The 15,455-nt window shown below is 38.4% G+C and overlaps 1 protein-coding gene across 2 annotated transcripts in view; it reads right to left on the minus strand.

Annotated features, from left to right (window-relative positions):
* Positions 1–15,455, minus strand: part of LOC146005019 (poly(A)-specific ribonuclease PARN-like) — a 213,550-nt gene that overhangs the window by 138,207 nt on the left and 59,888 nt on the right. For both annotated transcript variants that reach the window (XM_083144149.1, XM_083144148.1), the window contains exons 5-6: positions 14,709–14,988; positions 7,379–7,500 (exon numbers count right to left, since the gene is read on the minus strand). In XM_083144149.1, coding sequence (XP_083000275.1) covers positions 7,379–7,500; positions 14,709–14,988 — 402 coding nt within the window. The remainder of the gene's footprint in view (positions 1–7,378; positions 7,501–14,708; positions 14,989–15,455) is intronic.

The raw sequence follows: 15,455 nt of genomic DNA on the forward strand, positions 1-15,455 counted from the left end.
CAGAATTCTGAATTTCACTGCTCCAAATAATGTTGTCTTGGAAAAGGAAGGTGAGGGGAAGAGAGTTCTGGCTAACGTTGACCAGCTGAAGGTCGTTCCGAGAAGAAATTTGAGAAGTGTGAGGGAAAGCACTCGTCCCTAAATTCTACCCTGAGAATCCATCTCAAGGGGAGGGGGTAGAAGGGCTGTGAAAAATGATGAAAAGGAAGCCGAGTGACCGACTTCTAGTTTGTACAGTAGTAATTAAGTTCCTGATTTATTGTCGCTACACATTAGTGTCCTGGTAAATTCATTTCTTGTGAATGTAAGATTTAAAATTACGGACTGTTGTATTTTATGTTATGTCAACCTTTTGCCGATAAAGGGTGGTGACAATTGTGAACATGAAGACATGAGATTTTCATCGCTAAGAGAATGCTGAAGGATGGCAGTTCGATGCCCGAAGAAGGAAGGGAATTCCTTAAAGATGAAAAATGGAAAAGCCATATTTAAGTCGGGTCGTGTGATCGAACGATAGAACTTTTTGAAAGCATTTGAAGCTGAAATTTGGCAGAAGTCGAACCGAGTACCGCGGATGTCCCAGACGCAAGGACTAGGGGACTAAGGAGCCGGAGGTTCTTCGGATGGACCGAGGAGGAGGCTGAGACGACCCTAGAGCGGGAACCGGGCATGTTCTTTGGAAGGTGGAGGAGCTGAATCTGTCTGCACCTGGGAGCAGTCCTGATGACCAGATGACCGAGATGTCCAGGAGGTTACAGGATTCCGGAGGAAGAAACAGTGTGGAAATAGGATATTTAGTGCAGTGAAATCGAGACTCTTCTTTTTCAGAGACGTTTTTGACGTGTAGTGAAAATAACTTTTCAGTGAACTTTTTTCTTTTTTTTCAGATACAGTGCTTAACTTTTCTCAGTGACTTTGAGACAATTCACACAGACTGAAATTTAAATTTCAGATTGAATTGTAACGCTGGGGAGGGGGAATCTGTTACCCTGCCCCCGTGTCAGGGCAACAGTGTTTTTTTTTTCCTTATTTAAATATTTATTAATATGTTAATTAATTAGGTAATCAAGTGTATAAACATATATATGTGTTATTAGTGTAAATCAATTTATTATGCATTTTTAGGTTCGTATTATTCCATGTATAAATACCATGTAGCTCTCTGTTCTTTCTTCGTGTTTCGAACGTTCGAGGAAAAGGCAGGCAGTTTAGCTGTTAAAGATTAAAAATTTTGAAAGAAGGGCGGTTGGCAACAGACGCCAACCAAACGTATATAAACTCCCAGATGAGAGTAGGGGAGGTCGGCTGTTGGAACTGAGACTTGGAAGGGAGAGGCTGTTTTTGCTTCGGTTAGCTAGGACCGGAGGACAGGTCTCCCGAAACGGATGCTGTAAGAGATTGGATTGCCGGGCAAGCTAGTGCCTTGGTGTCCAGTTTACAGGTAAAAAGGTAGTTTGTACTGGATGTTATTTTGAAGTAATTACGGTGCGCCGGGCAGCCTAGTGCCTTGTCACCGTGGAGTGTTGAGAAATGTACACGTCGGGCGGCCTAGCGCCTGTTAAGACGTTTCTTGGAGTAACGCGAGTCTACCTTGTGACAAGCGTACTTCAGATGTAATTCATAAAATGTAAAGCATCCAGGTACAAACAATAGAGATTCCAACATCAAAATTAGAGTTTTGGCCCGATAAATAATTAGAGAAATGAACGTTCGGATACGACCTGTATATACTTCAAATTTTACTTTAATTAAACTATAGAAAATATCCAAAATTTCCGTTTTTAATTTCACAAACGCTGGACAAGGTAATTTATCCCCCTGATCATAAAGGTTTCGCAAAAGTTATCCGTTGTCTCTTGTAGTTAATTATATAATTATGTTGACTTGTAGCAACCCACGTGCATTGTCGTACAAAGAAAGATACCCCTAGACAAATCTGAGCCGAGTACGAAGTGCACCGAACCTAGAGTGCGGAGGAAAAGTGTGGGGGGCCAAGCGAGTAACAAATAGAGTACAATAATTACATGATTGATCAATATTTTGAACAACTTTTAATTATTAAAATTTTCAAGTATCGGTATCAGTGGGAATCTGTAAGAGTATCGGTTCAAAGTGGTATCGGCTCAGCCCTAGAAACTACCGAAAGGATAAAATTAGGCTTTTAGGTTCCTAAAATAGGCTCTAGAATCCTAAAAATCTTAAATTAAGGTTGAGTTCTAAAACCTTAAAATGTTTCAAAATTCCTAAAAAATACTAATTAGGCACAATCGTTAAAAACAAATTTTCGAAACAACTGCAAGATACGAGGTGCATCCAGAAAGTAAGTTTCCCTATTTTTTTTCCGTGAAAGTAAACATAATGAGCCGTGTAAATTGAGCATGCGCAGCAGAGCTAAGACGTATCAATCATATGCCAGGCAGACAGATCTCGCCCGGCGCCAGTAGCAAGGCAGCAGTGGTCCGAAATGGAAGCTCGTATTCCTTCTCCCGCCGCATGTGAGGTTCGGTCGGTGATAAAGTTCCTGAATGCACAAAGCATTGCGCCAATTGACATTCATCGTCAGCTCTGTGAGGTCTCTGGGCCGAACATTATGAGTAAGCAGATGGTGCGTCACTGGTGTCGGCAGTTTTCGGAAGGTCGTCAAAGTGTCCATGATGAAGAGCGCAGTGGGCGTCCGTCCCTCATCACTGATGATCTGGTTGAGCTGGTGCGGCAGTGCATCGTAGAGAACCGTCGCTTCACGATTACGGACTTGAGTAGCCTTTTTCCGCAGATATCGCGATCCGTGTTGCATGAGATTGTCATGGAGCGCCTGCTGTTCAAAAAATTGTGTGCCAGGTGGGTGCCAAAAAACCTGACACCTGAACACAAAATGAAACATTCAGGAGCAGCACTGACATTCCTGCAACGGTACCATGATGACGGCAATGATTTCCTCGACAGGATTGTCACGGGCGATGAGACGTGGATTTCGCACTTCACCCCGGAAACCAAGCAGCAGTCAATTCATTGGTGGCATAGTGGATCTCCGGTCAAGAAGAAATTCAAACAGACGCTGTCGATACAGAAAGTGATGTGCACCGTGTTTTGGGACAGGAAGGGCATTTTGCTCATTGACTTCCTTCTCAGAGGTGAAACGGTGAACGCTGACCATTACTGTGAAACACTAAGGAAATTGCGACTTGCCATTCAAAACATGAGGCGTGGCATGCTTACTGCAGGTGTTGTGCTCCTCCATGACAATGCTCGTCCACATACGGCTCGGCGCACAGCAGCTGTTTTGACGGAATTTGGCTGGGAGTTGTTTGATCATCCACCTTACAGTCCTGATCTGGCTCCAAGCGATTTTCACGTTTTCTTGCACGTCAAGAAATTCCTGTCCTCCGGTGAGCATTTTGACAACGACGAAGAGCTGAAGACGTCTGCCACACGCTGGTTCCATTCACAGGCGGCAGAGTTCTACAACAGTGGGATCCAAAAGTTGATACCACGATACGACAAGTGTCTCAATTCTGGTGGTTGCTATGTTGAAAAATAGCTGAACCTTTGCTGTACCTGTTGCCAATAAATGGTTTCCTGAAACTGTGTTCTTGTTGTTTTTTTAAAAAATAGGGAAAGTTACTTTCTGGATGCGCCTCGTATTTTAATAGGTATATAATAAAATATTAATTTTCTGAACAAATTTTCATTGTATACATGATTTTAAATAATATCTACTAATTATTCTAATACTAATACTTGTGTTGTTAGCAAAAGTTACTTGTTGATTGAAAAATGAATTATGTATATTTTGTAATTGTAATTGCAATCCGTAATGTATCACTTCAGAATTTCAAAACTAAATAACTGTAAAATTGGTAATAGACTCAAACTATCAACATTTATTTATCTAAATATGTCCATCTTTATCACATGCTTGAAATTTTCTCGAGGCAGCTGATCGTCAGCGTTTACAGATACCAATGTCCCGTTACCTCCATCCTTTCTCTTTTTTCTCACATTCAGCAACACCTTTTCGAAACAAGTAACCAAGCATGTGCTTCCATCTGTATGACGTTTAGGTACTTGCTTTGAGGCTAGCTACTATCCTGAAGTAAAGCTGGGATATTGTTGACTCGAATGCTGTGCTATGCCTTTCAGATTTGCACAACGGAAAATGATCCTAACTCGTGGATTTCCTTACCCATGAGTTTGTGCAATGTTGGTGCAATCAGACATCAGGGTTAAAAACATGTTTTATCAAGAACTTGGTGTACGAGGACAATTTATAAGTTCTCAATTCTGATTTAATCTTGTCACTAGATTTAATGTCATTTTTATTTGAAGCCAATTGTAGATAAATAAAGAAGAACTACTGTGTTTTTGATACTGTGATGGAGCAGGTATAATATTTTAGTACACCCAGTCTACCAAAGTATCTCCTGAGAAAAATATCCATGTATTACCAAAATGTTAAGGGGAAGGGGGTATCAACCAAATTGATACCACATTCAGTGCTGATACTCTTATGCTTAATGATTCGCATCAATGCCAATACTGATGCTGCTTATTTTTTTGTAATTTAAGGTTGTTTAAAATTTATAGATATATATATTCTATTGCACGGCTACCGGATGTGCACAGGTTTGAGTCTTCTAGGGAGAAGCATAACACCTTTTCTTGAGATTTTGGCCTGTGTATGGAAACGGTGGCTACCCATCATTTTGAGGAAATTTGGTAACTACGATGATGACTTGGGGTTCATCATGATGGCCACATGTCACCCCATAACTAGTTGGTTGATCTCCCACCTCGGCAGGTGGGAGAGAGAACAACAGTTCGTAGGTATACCTTGCCCTACAAGCTGTTGTATCATGGGTTATATATTCCATTGCAACTTCACCACATTAATGTATTACTTCCATATATTTATAGGTTCACATGTAAACAAAATGTTAAATAGTTGTTGTTTAATCTAACAAAACTATTGCAACAGTTATAACGATGTCATTAATCAAACAAGAATAAAAGTCTGATGAATGGAGTGTCCATTCTCCCAAAATGTTACATGCAACATTGTGTTTATGTGCTAGCAAGAACCGTAAACTAGAAGAGAAATAATACTCCAACACAATTTTGATCTATGATATTTTCCAGAATACTAAAATTCCATGATGATGTTGATGACATTTTGCAGACCCTGCGAGACACCCGCACTCCAGAAAAGCATCAGCTTGTTTCGGATAATAAAATCAAATCATTACTACAGCTGAGCCGATACCGATGCTGATGCTGATGTATCGGTATCAGAAAGTATCAGTTGGAATTTATTAATTGAGGGGCTAGTGAGAGAGGGAGCTATGCCACAAATCTTGAAAATATTATTTTTTGCCATTTTTCAGTCTTCTCCTACCATCTGTCATCTATCATCTGAACTACAACCATGTGGCATAGCTCCCGCTTGTTCTGCAGCAGATTTTCTGAGTTCTTGAATACATCCTAATCAGCATTTTGAGTGAGAGAAGGAGCTATGCCACTTACTGATGGTGTATGCAATAGGAGTGGCAGAGGTTGTGATAGATTTAATATCAGCCCTGAAGTTAAAAGATCTCATAGCAATAATGCCTTATATTCCTCCAGATTTTCATGGTGTTTACCAAAAACTAAAATCCAAAGAAACAATGGACAGTGAAGACCCTCCAGAAGACATATGAAGTTGTCTTTATGTAGAGCATGTGCAACCCTGTGAACATGATTTACACTCAGGCAAAAGTATTTAAGCCTTGTTCAAAGTATTTGATGTGCTACATTGATTTTTCCACATGGGTATACTACAACAATATACCATACATGTTCATAATAAATGGTATTTATATTGAAATTCATATTTTTCCTTTTGAATAATTTACCTAACAATATGTTCAGGAAAAAAAATTACCCTTTGTTATACAAATTATGACTCAACGCAATGCTTTAGAAAACTCAATTTATTTCCATTTCTTGTCAAAGTGGCATAACTCCCTCTCTCACTAGACCCCTCAATTGATACTAGCCGATACTTTTCCAGCATTTTGTTATTTCATGGGCTCTATAAAAATGCCTCTCGACACTTGGAAGACTCTAAATATCCTGGAAATTACGCACAATTAGCAGTTTCTCTTTATTTTGCACCAGTTTTGTGTGAAGAAAACTTAATTTTGTGATGACATAACATGTAATTTAATATTCTAATGTCATTTTTGTAAATTTTAAAGCAAAAAATCTTAATTGGGGCATGTAATTAGAATGAAACACTTACCCACTATTGTTAATGAATATTTTGAATGACTTTCAATTACTGAAATTTTCAAGTATTGGTATCTGTATCGATTCAGCCCTAATCATTACTAACTGACCCGATAACCCTAGTTTTTAATTCACAAACACATAAGAAGCATGATTTAACAGTTGGGCTGAAAAGTTCGTAGGCTAACATAGTAAAAAATATTTTTTTGACAAAATTCGATTTTATTATTCAATATAGTTGCCTTCGAGGGTGATACAAATTATAGCGGTCATACAATTTTTCGATGCCATGTTTATAGTACGATTTCTCTTTAGCCTCAAAATAGGCCTCAGTTTTGGCGATTACCTCTTCATCAGTGCTAAATTTCTTTCCAGCGAGAATTCTTTTAAGGTCTGCAAACAGGAAAAAGTCACTGGGGGCCAGATCTGGAGAATATGGTGGATGAGGAAGCAATTTTATTACGGTTGAATATCGCTAAACATTGCTCCGAATCATCAAAACGTTGTTGCTTTTGATCGATTGTGAGCACGCGTGGCACCCATTTTGCACACAGCTTTCGCATGTTCAAATATTCATGCACAATATGTCCAACACGTTCCTTTGATATTTTTAAAGTCTTAGCTATCTCGATCAACTTCACTTTACGATCATTTAAAATTATTTTGTGGACTTTTTTGATGTTTTCGTCGGTAACAGCCTCTTTGGGGCGTCCACTGCGTGCATCGTCTTCGATGCTTATTTCGCCTCGTTTAAATTTAGCAAACCACTTCTCAACGGTTGATTTTCCTGGTGCAGAGTCCGAATGATGTTTATCAAGCCAAGCCTTGGCTTCAACAGTATTTTTTTCGCCAAAAAGCAATGCTTTATTAACACACAAAATTCTTTTTTATCCATCTTTTCACAATAACAAAAGCTGCTTCACTCACAATGCTATATCTCACGAACTAATTATCCGGCAGCTGTGAAATTTATACACGTATCTTTTGAAGGTTAGTACTAAGTAAAAATCACATGGATTTAATTCTAGTAACGCCATCTATGAGTCAGCCTACGAACTTTTCAGCCCAACTGTTAGTTCATTTCATTGTTAATAACAAGTAATTATTTACTAACTTTGGAAACACAGCCTTGACCAACTCCTTAAATTCTTCATAGCTGTCTGGCAAGGGGCAGCAGAACTGGTGTACCATATGGCATATATCCAGGAGCATGTTGTGGCCCACTACCAACTTTCCCTGAAAACATTTTTAAAACGTACATAGGATATAGCAATTCTGTATACATCACTTACTTCAATCAGTAAATTCCTACACCAACAAGAGAGACATGAGAGTTCACCTACTAAAAACTAAAATTAAACCGTGACATAATACACACAATGATTCTCCAAAAGACTTATGTTTCACAATGTATATGTTCACAAGATACAGAGATTGAAAAAAAAATGATAAATACTCCTTGAAGACAGGCATTTCTATCTAACAGATTGGGTTAAGAACGGAATGGATAGTATATATGAATATGGGAGCAGACAAAAAAATGTAAGGAGCACAATGCAAATCACAGCCAAATGTATTGATTTTCAAAAGTTGTGACCATAATACGGGTGCCCAGTGGCGGCGATTGGGTTCCAAAACTAGGGGGGACAAGGGCGATTTACTTTCCCTTGGTACATAAGGTTTAGCATAGAACGGGGACAAAAGTGACAAAATTTGGGACGGCATCTGCCCCCCTCGACCCCCGTAATCACCGCCACTGCGGGTGCCTCATATTGTATCTACCAACATCAAATTACAATGGAAAGACGGTGAGTGCTTGTAGTAACTTTATATGGTTATGAAATAAAAATATACACATAGGCATTTAATACGGTGTATAATAGGAACAACACAGACTATCAGTGCACCTTGAAAATAATGTCCTCTAAATGTCCTCCTTCTGCTTGGATGCACTGTTTGAGGCAATGCGGGAAGGCTTCCATGACGCACATCTCAACATGTCCTCTGGAATAGTGCATATCATATCACGCCGAAGGCATGACTTGAACCCAGGATCCCGGTCATATATTGATAAGCTAATCACTTCGCAAAACGGGTCCGGCCAAAGCGCTGGCAGTTATACTGAATGCAACTCCAACTGGCGGTTGACCTTGATGTCTGTTTCTGGCGTGTCCTGTGCCCCAATCATTTTTGGGGGCGTGTCGTCCGATGGGCATCAACAAACTCAGTTGCGAAGTAAAACCTGAAGGGATCACATCGCTCTCCCCAAGCAACATTGCCAAGCGTACTTCTATTTTTTGCCAGTTGCCTTTATATGACTATGTGTCCGCCTTCATTCAGACCTGTGGGTGGTCCTTCCGGAAACTTCAACGTGTAGAACCACGTGTGCAGTTGAACCTGCTGATTTCTGGTGTTGACCGAGAATACTCTTTCTCCCTTTACAGTACGTTTGGCAACATGTGGTGAACCCAGTGCTCATTTGTTTTGTCCCACGAACAACGCTCGGTACCTTGTGACTCGAAAATGCTCAATCTTAGTCGAAGAAAATTCAACTGATCGCTGATTCGCTGTTTCCCAGCCACTAGTTAGAGTTTGAATTCCCTTTAAATAGTTCGCATGAGAATATTTCGCCCTCAGTTGCTTCAGTTTTACCTCCGATGTAGTAATTGTGATATAGCTCTGTTGTTGTTGTTAAAAAGGAAAAAGTTGTCGTCAGAAAGTTATAGTTACAATACCAGGACTACGCTAGTGTTAAGAGCACGGAGTTGGGCTCCCTAGAAAGTTTTATTTCAGGATAGGACCTCATCTACTAGGACTAGCGAAGAACATCGCTACAGAACTACAGGAACGAGCATTCCTTTATCATGTTCTCGCCCTGCCTGTCGAGCCAGTAGAAGTGTTTTATATTAAATGTTGTTAGTGTTCTATCATTTATTGGGGGTGTCACCCCATACCCTTTGTGTCTCTCTTGCTAAGCAAGCGAGTTGCTTCAGACTGTCGTAGCCTTAAGTAATGATCCCCCATATCTACCTTAGATTTAATACGGTATTTCACGGTGACTATTGGTTCATAACCTTACCCGTGGCTCTCTACTGTCTCATGCTGTGCCTCTCTGGAATAGATGCATGTTCTCAATACTATTGTATAGTCATGAATAGAAGTATGTTACTCATTATATCTAATCTACAGCCAAGTTTTGCTCATGATTGAACCATATATTTCTTTAATTAGGGCTCCCATGTAGCCAAATGATTAGTGCTCTAACCTTTGGCGTGAGTCCTCTTTTACCATGACATAAATTTTATTTTCAGGTGAGGAACCAATTTGAGAAATTCTTATGTACAAATTATTTACGTACAGTGGAATTTCGGTTTTACATTTTTTTCATTATTCATTCATCCTTCATGATCATTGTCGAACAACATTATAAAAATTTTCCCAGATTTGACACTTTCCTGAATTTAAAATTCTTTCACCTTCGGCCCCTGATAAATGGAAAATCGAGGTTTCACTGTATATATGACATGAGAAATTCCAAGGTGCGATGAGAATTTCCAGGGGAGGTCCTGACCCCCTGCAAGTTACGCTTACGGAATATGATTTGAAATGAGTAATCTATTCAACATTAGGTTTAAGAGTTCCAGACCTCATGATTTTATGCTAGAAGGGGAGGAATAGAATGAAGCATGCTTCCTTATGGCTCAAGTTGAATTCATGATGAGAGGTGCGTGGAGACTTTTGGTCAAATATTATTTTCTTAGTGGTCGCTCTATGTGCATCTGTCCTACACTGTGGCCATGTGGTCTAAGGCATCATACTTTGGGCTCCGGCTATGGGATGCATGCAGGTTTGAGTCTCCTGGGGGAAGTGTAACAACTTTTCTCCTGAGATTTCGACCTGTGTATGGGACTGGTGGCAACCCAGCATTGCACAGTGATCAAGAATGCCAAAAAAGTCGGCAAAAATAGAAATTTTCACTTTTTGGTAAGGGGATAAAACATGAACACTTCTCTAAAGAACTAAATGGGACATGAAACTGCCAGAGAAATCTCTCTCTAAAGCAATTATTTTTTTTCTTGTTTTTTGGCCTCAAAATGGCGGTTCATGAAAATGGAATTCTCAGACTATATTTTTTGCTTATTTTTAAGACTTCTTGTAGTAATATATTTTTCGCTGGACAATAACATTGTGCTAGGTAGATTCACAACTTGTTAGTAATGAACAAAAAAGAATACACATTTGAATTAAAATAAAATATAATGTTTTCATTTTTGACTTGAAAATCCAAAAGTTATCTTGAGTTAACTATATCCCGCGACAATTTCTACAGCAAATGATACTTTAAAGTATTGTGCACACGGTACAGGAAAAAAGTTTTGCTACTTTTAACAAATTTAGCTTATTTGTGAATGTGTGCTCCACTATTAATGGGTCAGCTAGCAACACTGAATTAATCAAACATGAACACATGTGTGGAATGGGATGTCTCCGATTTTGCTATCAATTGATGCTTAATACATGTAGCAATAGTGAAGTGTAACAGCAACTTATGCAAACATCCCAACACCCCCCAAACTTTCATCAACACCTTTTCTAATTTTTTCCCCAAAGACTCATGCAGTGTAAATATTACCCAGAAGCAAAATTTCTTTGTAAATCCGAATTATAATTACTTTAAAGCATTTGATCAACAATACCTTTATTGGTTTAACTAATTGTATTAATTTTGAACATCTTTGTTCTATTTCACAATTGATAAAAATGAGAAAAAAGAATATGTTTAAATACCAAACTTAAATGCAGGAGCCTGTGAAATTTCCACAGGCAGTGTTTCTATTGCCCTGCAAGGGGAACTAGCGAAGCATCATAGCTGATTCAAGGTCATGACATTCAGAAGGGTTCATTAGAAAGGTACTGAGAATCGTTGCCTCAGGCACTCACTGTTAAGAATGAAAAAATATTTCAAAATTGCTAGGATCGTTTTTGCCCATTCATATGTCCTTACGGGTAAATCATAGAAATTTACAAAACATTCTTCATGAAAAATTTGATGAAGATAGGAATGATCAAATTAAGCATTTGTTTCATTTGTTTTAGATTCTCAAATACAGACAATATCGCTGAAGACTGTGTTAAGAACATTAGTGTGGATGTGTCGTGGTTCTGAAGCAAAGTATTTTAAGGATATGAAAATTGTTGCCGAACAGAAGATAAATTTCATAAAAATAATTTCAGTTGGCTGAAAAAAATGAGGTGTTTGTAGTTGCTTTTACTTCTACTCTATGCAATAACAAAAGCAGTGTCAGTTTTGAAGAAAGTAGCGACAGAAATAAGAAGCAATAAACTGCAAAACTTCGCCGGGAAAATATGTCCAAGGAACTCACATTAGCAACCAAAGCACATTTAAAGACGGAAGGATAAGCAAAGGCATCATTATTTTTTTCTCAATAGGAAGTCTGTTTTTCTGGCTTATAAATTCACTTTAACAATATATCTTGCAATTATTAATATCAATATCACCATGCAGTGGCATGCCCAGGAATTTCGAAAGGGAGGTGAGGGGGTTACATATCCTTTTTTAGAATACAGCCCTGTTTTTGCCACATTATTCTGCCTTTGATGTAATTGTTTATGGAATACTAGACCAAAGGTATTGGGTTATGACCCCCACCAACCCCTCCTTGGGCACTCCACTGAAAGTAAGCTATTTAGTTTTATTTATATTTCCTATATTTTCCACATATCCCCCCCCCCTCCCCCAGAAAAGACATTCGTTGAAGTTAGTCATGTAGTATTAGAACTAGGGCTGAGCCAATACCGATACCGGCGGTATTGGCATCGGTTGATTTTCTTTTGCCGATACCATCCGATACCAAAGATTTTCAGTGGCTAGAAAGTGGGCAAAGGCAACAGCTCGTCTCAACATATGTCCATTTCAAAAGTTTGTTCACCTTTCCTACATAGATTTTCCTAGAAACGCTGGATAAAACCCCACCCTCCTGGGAAGAATATGGCAAAATTAAAGGCATGGGTAAGTGAATGCTGAACCCAAATGTGACCATGAATGCATGTAACTTCTTAGTTAACGCTGTGGGAAATAAACCATTCTTGCTTGAAGCTCGTGGTGGTAAGATAGGTGTATGTTTTTAACCCCCCACCACACTAATGCCAGGTCAGGTAGTTGCGGAGTTCTTGGAAAAGTGGGATGAAGGTCACTGTGAAATTAGCTTTGGTTTATCTATGTTCACGTGCGAAGGGGAATCAGCAATTTAAACTTATCCTCTTCACTTCTGTCTTTTTGTGTGACTGATGGTATCTGCCAATGATGGCTATTTATTTCCGCCGAAAGCCAGCCCCCATGGCGGAGTTGGTTAGCACATCGCACTACGACGCCAGGGTTCGAATCCTAGCCTGAGCATGAATGTTTTGGATGTCCATTCATCAATTTCATCACATCATCACTCATCCCAATCTTTGTAAATTAGCCAAAAGTGGCACAAAAAGCTAAGTAAAATAAAGCAAATCAATCAATAATTTCCGCCGACAAAGGGTGAGGGGTGTCCCCCTTATCTCCATCTACAAATACCCTTCAGACACCTGCACACACACAGCTTAGGAAGATTCTGTATCAACTGCTAATGAACAAAGAAAGTCACTTATGCTGTTGCTGACACCTAGATAGTGACTCATTCTTCTAAACACCACTGATTGGTGAAAGGGTGGTCTTGTCCAATCTTTGCAACAACAATAGTTTCCAGTTTTGGAATGTCTTTGATCCACCTATCATCCATGGTAGTGATATAGGTTTTTTGTGACAGAGCAAAAAAAAAAAAAAAAAAAAAAAAAAACCTTGAAATAATGGATGGGCTATGATATGATATTTTGGCCGAAACCAATAAAGTGCCAATATAAAATTTACCAATACTGACTGATAACTAGGGCTCGGAAGTTGAGGAAAAATCCTTTTTTTTTCCTAGTGTCCGAAGACGAGGCCCAACATAATATATGTTCACTTTGGGTCATTGTAGGCCAGAAAAAGGTGGGTTTTATTTGTCCTCTTTTGCCTTTTTCGGAGTTTTTTGGCTTATTGGTCCTTTTTTAGCCATTTTTAAGGTCTTAACGGCTTTTTTTGCAACTTCACCTTCATTCGACTACATTTTTACTGCCCATTCTGAATTCGAATCATCATCAGTTCACCACCTCTTAAACATCCTTCCTGTAGTAAAGAAATAAAAAAAAAAGGAAAGAAAGAAATATATTTGAACCATCCCTGAAACGAGAGAAAAACATTTTTGGATGACTGAAGCAGGTACGGTACAAAGTCCTTTAACAGTAACTTGTCTGGAAGGTCACACTGTAAGTGGCAACTTTCTCTTGTTTTGAAGCTTTCAGTTTTTTCGCACTGTGTGTTCCAGACCACCAGAATTTTGTATTTTTTTATTCATTAAATATGTAATGAAAACAAGTTATTAATTAATTTGGATCACATTTATACATCCTTTTTTATGTTTTTAGGTCCTTTTTTTATATTTTTAGGTCCTTTTATAGGTCTTTTTTTTGGCAATTTATAGGTCTTCAACTTCCGAGCCCTACTGATAACTGATATTCTAGCGATTTGATATAAAATTACAAATGGTCCTTGAAGAACCAGAATGTTCCATTGACCTCTTTAATAAATGTGTGTTTCGAGGTGACTGCAGTGCAAAAGAATTGCATATTTACACATTTACTTTTTTAAAAAGTAGAACATGGATTTATACATAAAAATTATAACAAAATGGCATAATTTTGAACTAAATTATAAAATATTTATAGATATATTGGATTGGTAAAATAATCGGTACAATCATCCAGTACAATCTAAAAAATGAACATGTGTACACCATAAAACTTTACCACAGTTATCCCAATGAATTATTCTTGTATGTACACATTGTTTGCAATTGTAGAATTATTTCCCTTGTAGTCTACGGTTATTATAAGCATAAAAACACAGTATTTTGTTGTGACGTTTCAGGAGAACACACCCTCCTTTCATCAGACATTTTATTTTCACATGCCATGCTATGGCTGTAAAAATAATAAAAAAATGGGAACAATGCAATGTACTGTAACTTCTATTTAGTGAATTATGAGCAATGGTTTTGCTATAAACAGGCCAGTTTAGCAAAAAAGCTGTACAGATTGGTCTAAAACAGTGGTCTTCAGCCCATGGTCAGATGTAATAATAATAACAATAAAAATGTCTGATGAAGGGAGTATGTGTTCTCCTGAAATGTCACAACAAAAAAACTGTGTTTTTATGCCTGTAATAATCGTAGACTGCAAGAGGAAATAATTATCCAAATGAAGTGAGATGTATACACTTGTTGAAACCATACAAATATTCACTAGCATGCAAATATGCAAAAATCCCACCTCCAATTGATCTAAAAACAACATACCGATTCTGTTATTTTCCTCATGACAGAAGAAAATCCAATGGCAGCATCCAACTCCTCCTGTTCAGTTTTCTTCTTGTCCTCTTCCTTCTGTTTTCTGATCTTCTCATCTGCTTTTATGATAACAAGCACCCTATTCCTATTCTCCAAGGTTTTGCTTTCAATATATACATTGCTGTACTTTTGGCTGACTGTCTGATAGATCAACTTCCTCATAAAGCTATTACACCTATCCAGTTCTAATGACTCTTCTGTACTTTCCAGGAATGCATCTATCCGTGAGCTACAAAAGAAAAGAAACTGGTGTCACTCGTGCTACAAAACATGGATAAAGTTCAATTCTTGTACAAAAATATGTTACTTGTGACCAAACTTGTGCCTTTTGTTGAGAAGATGGGTGGGCATGAGAACATTGAAATATACTGTAACTTGCCCTCAGTGAATTCCGAACAATGCCCTCTGGCTGTAATTTAGCGGCCCACTAAAGTCCATAACGAGATGAAAAAATGTGAGCCAGTGAACTCAAAATATGTGAAAGAGTCAGAATTTCCTGTTCTGTACAATCGTGCCCTGTTCATTGTTCTCTATTCAGTATCACTTGTGTCTGCGAACATCTCTTAGAAAATGAAGAATGTGGAATCAAAGTTGAAGAATCGACCGATTGACACATGTCTTCTGTGGATAGGCTCATTAAACTTCAGGGCAAATATTGACAAGCTAGTGAAAGAAAAACAATCACAGTCTTCTCAT

The sequence above is a fragment of the Lepisma saccharinum genome, chromosome 22 (genome assembly GCF_977018435.1).
Source record: "Lepisma saccharinum chromosome 22, izLepSacc3.1, whole genome shotgun sequence".
Taxonomy (NCBI): Eukaryota; Metazoa; Arthropoda; class Insecta; order Zygentoma; family Lepismatidae; genus Lepisma; species Lepisma saccharinum.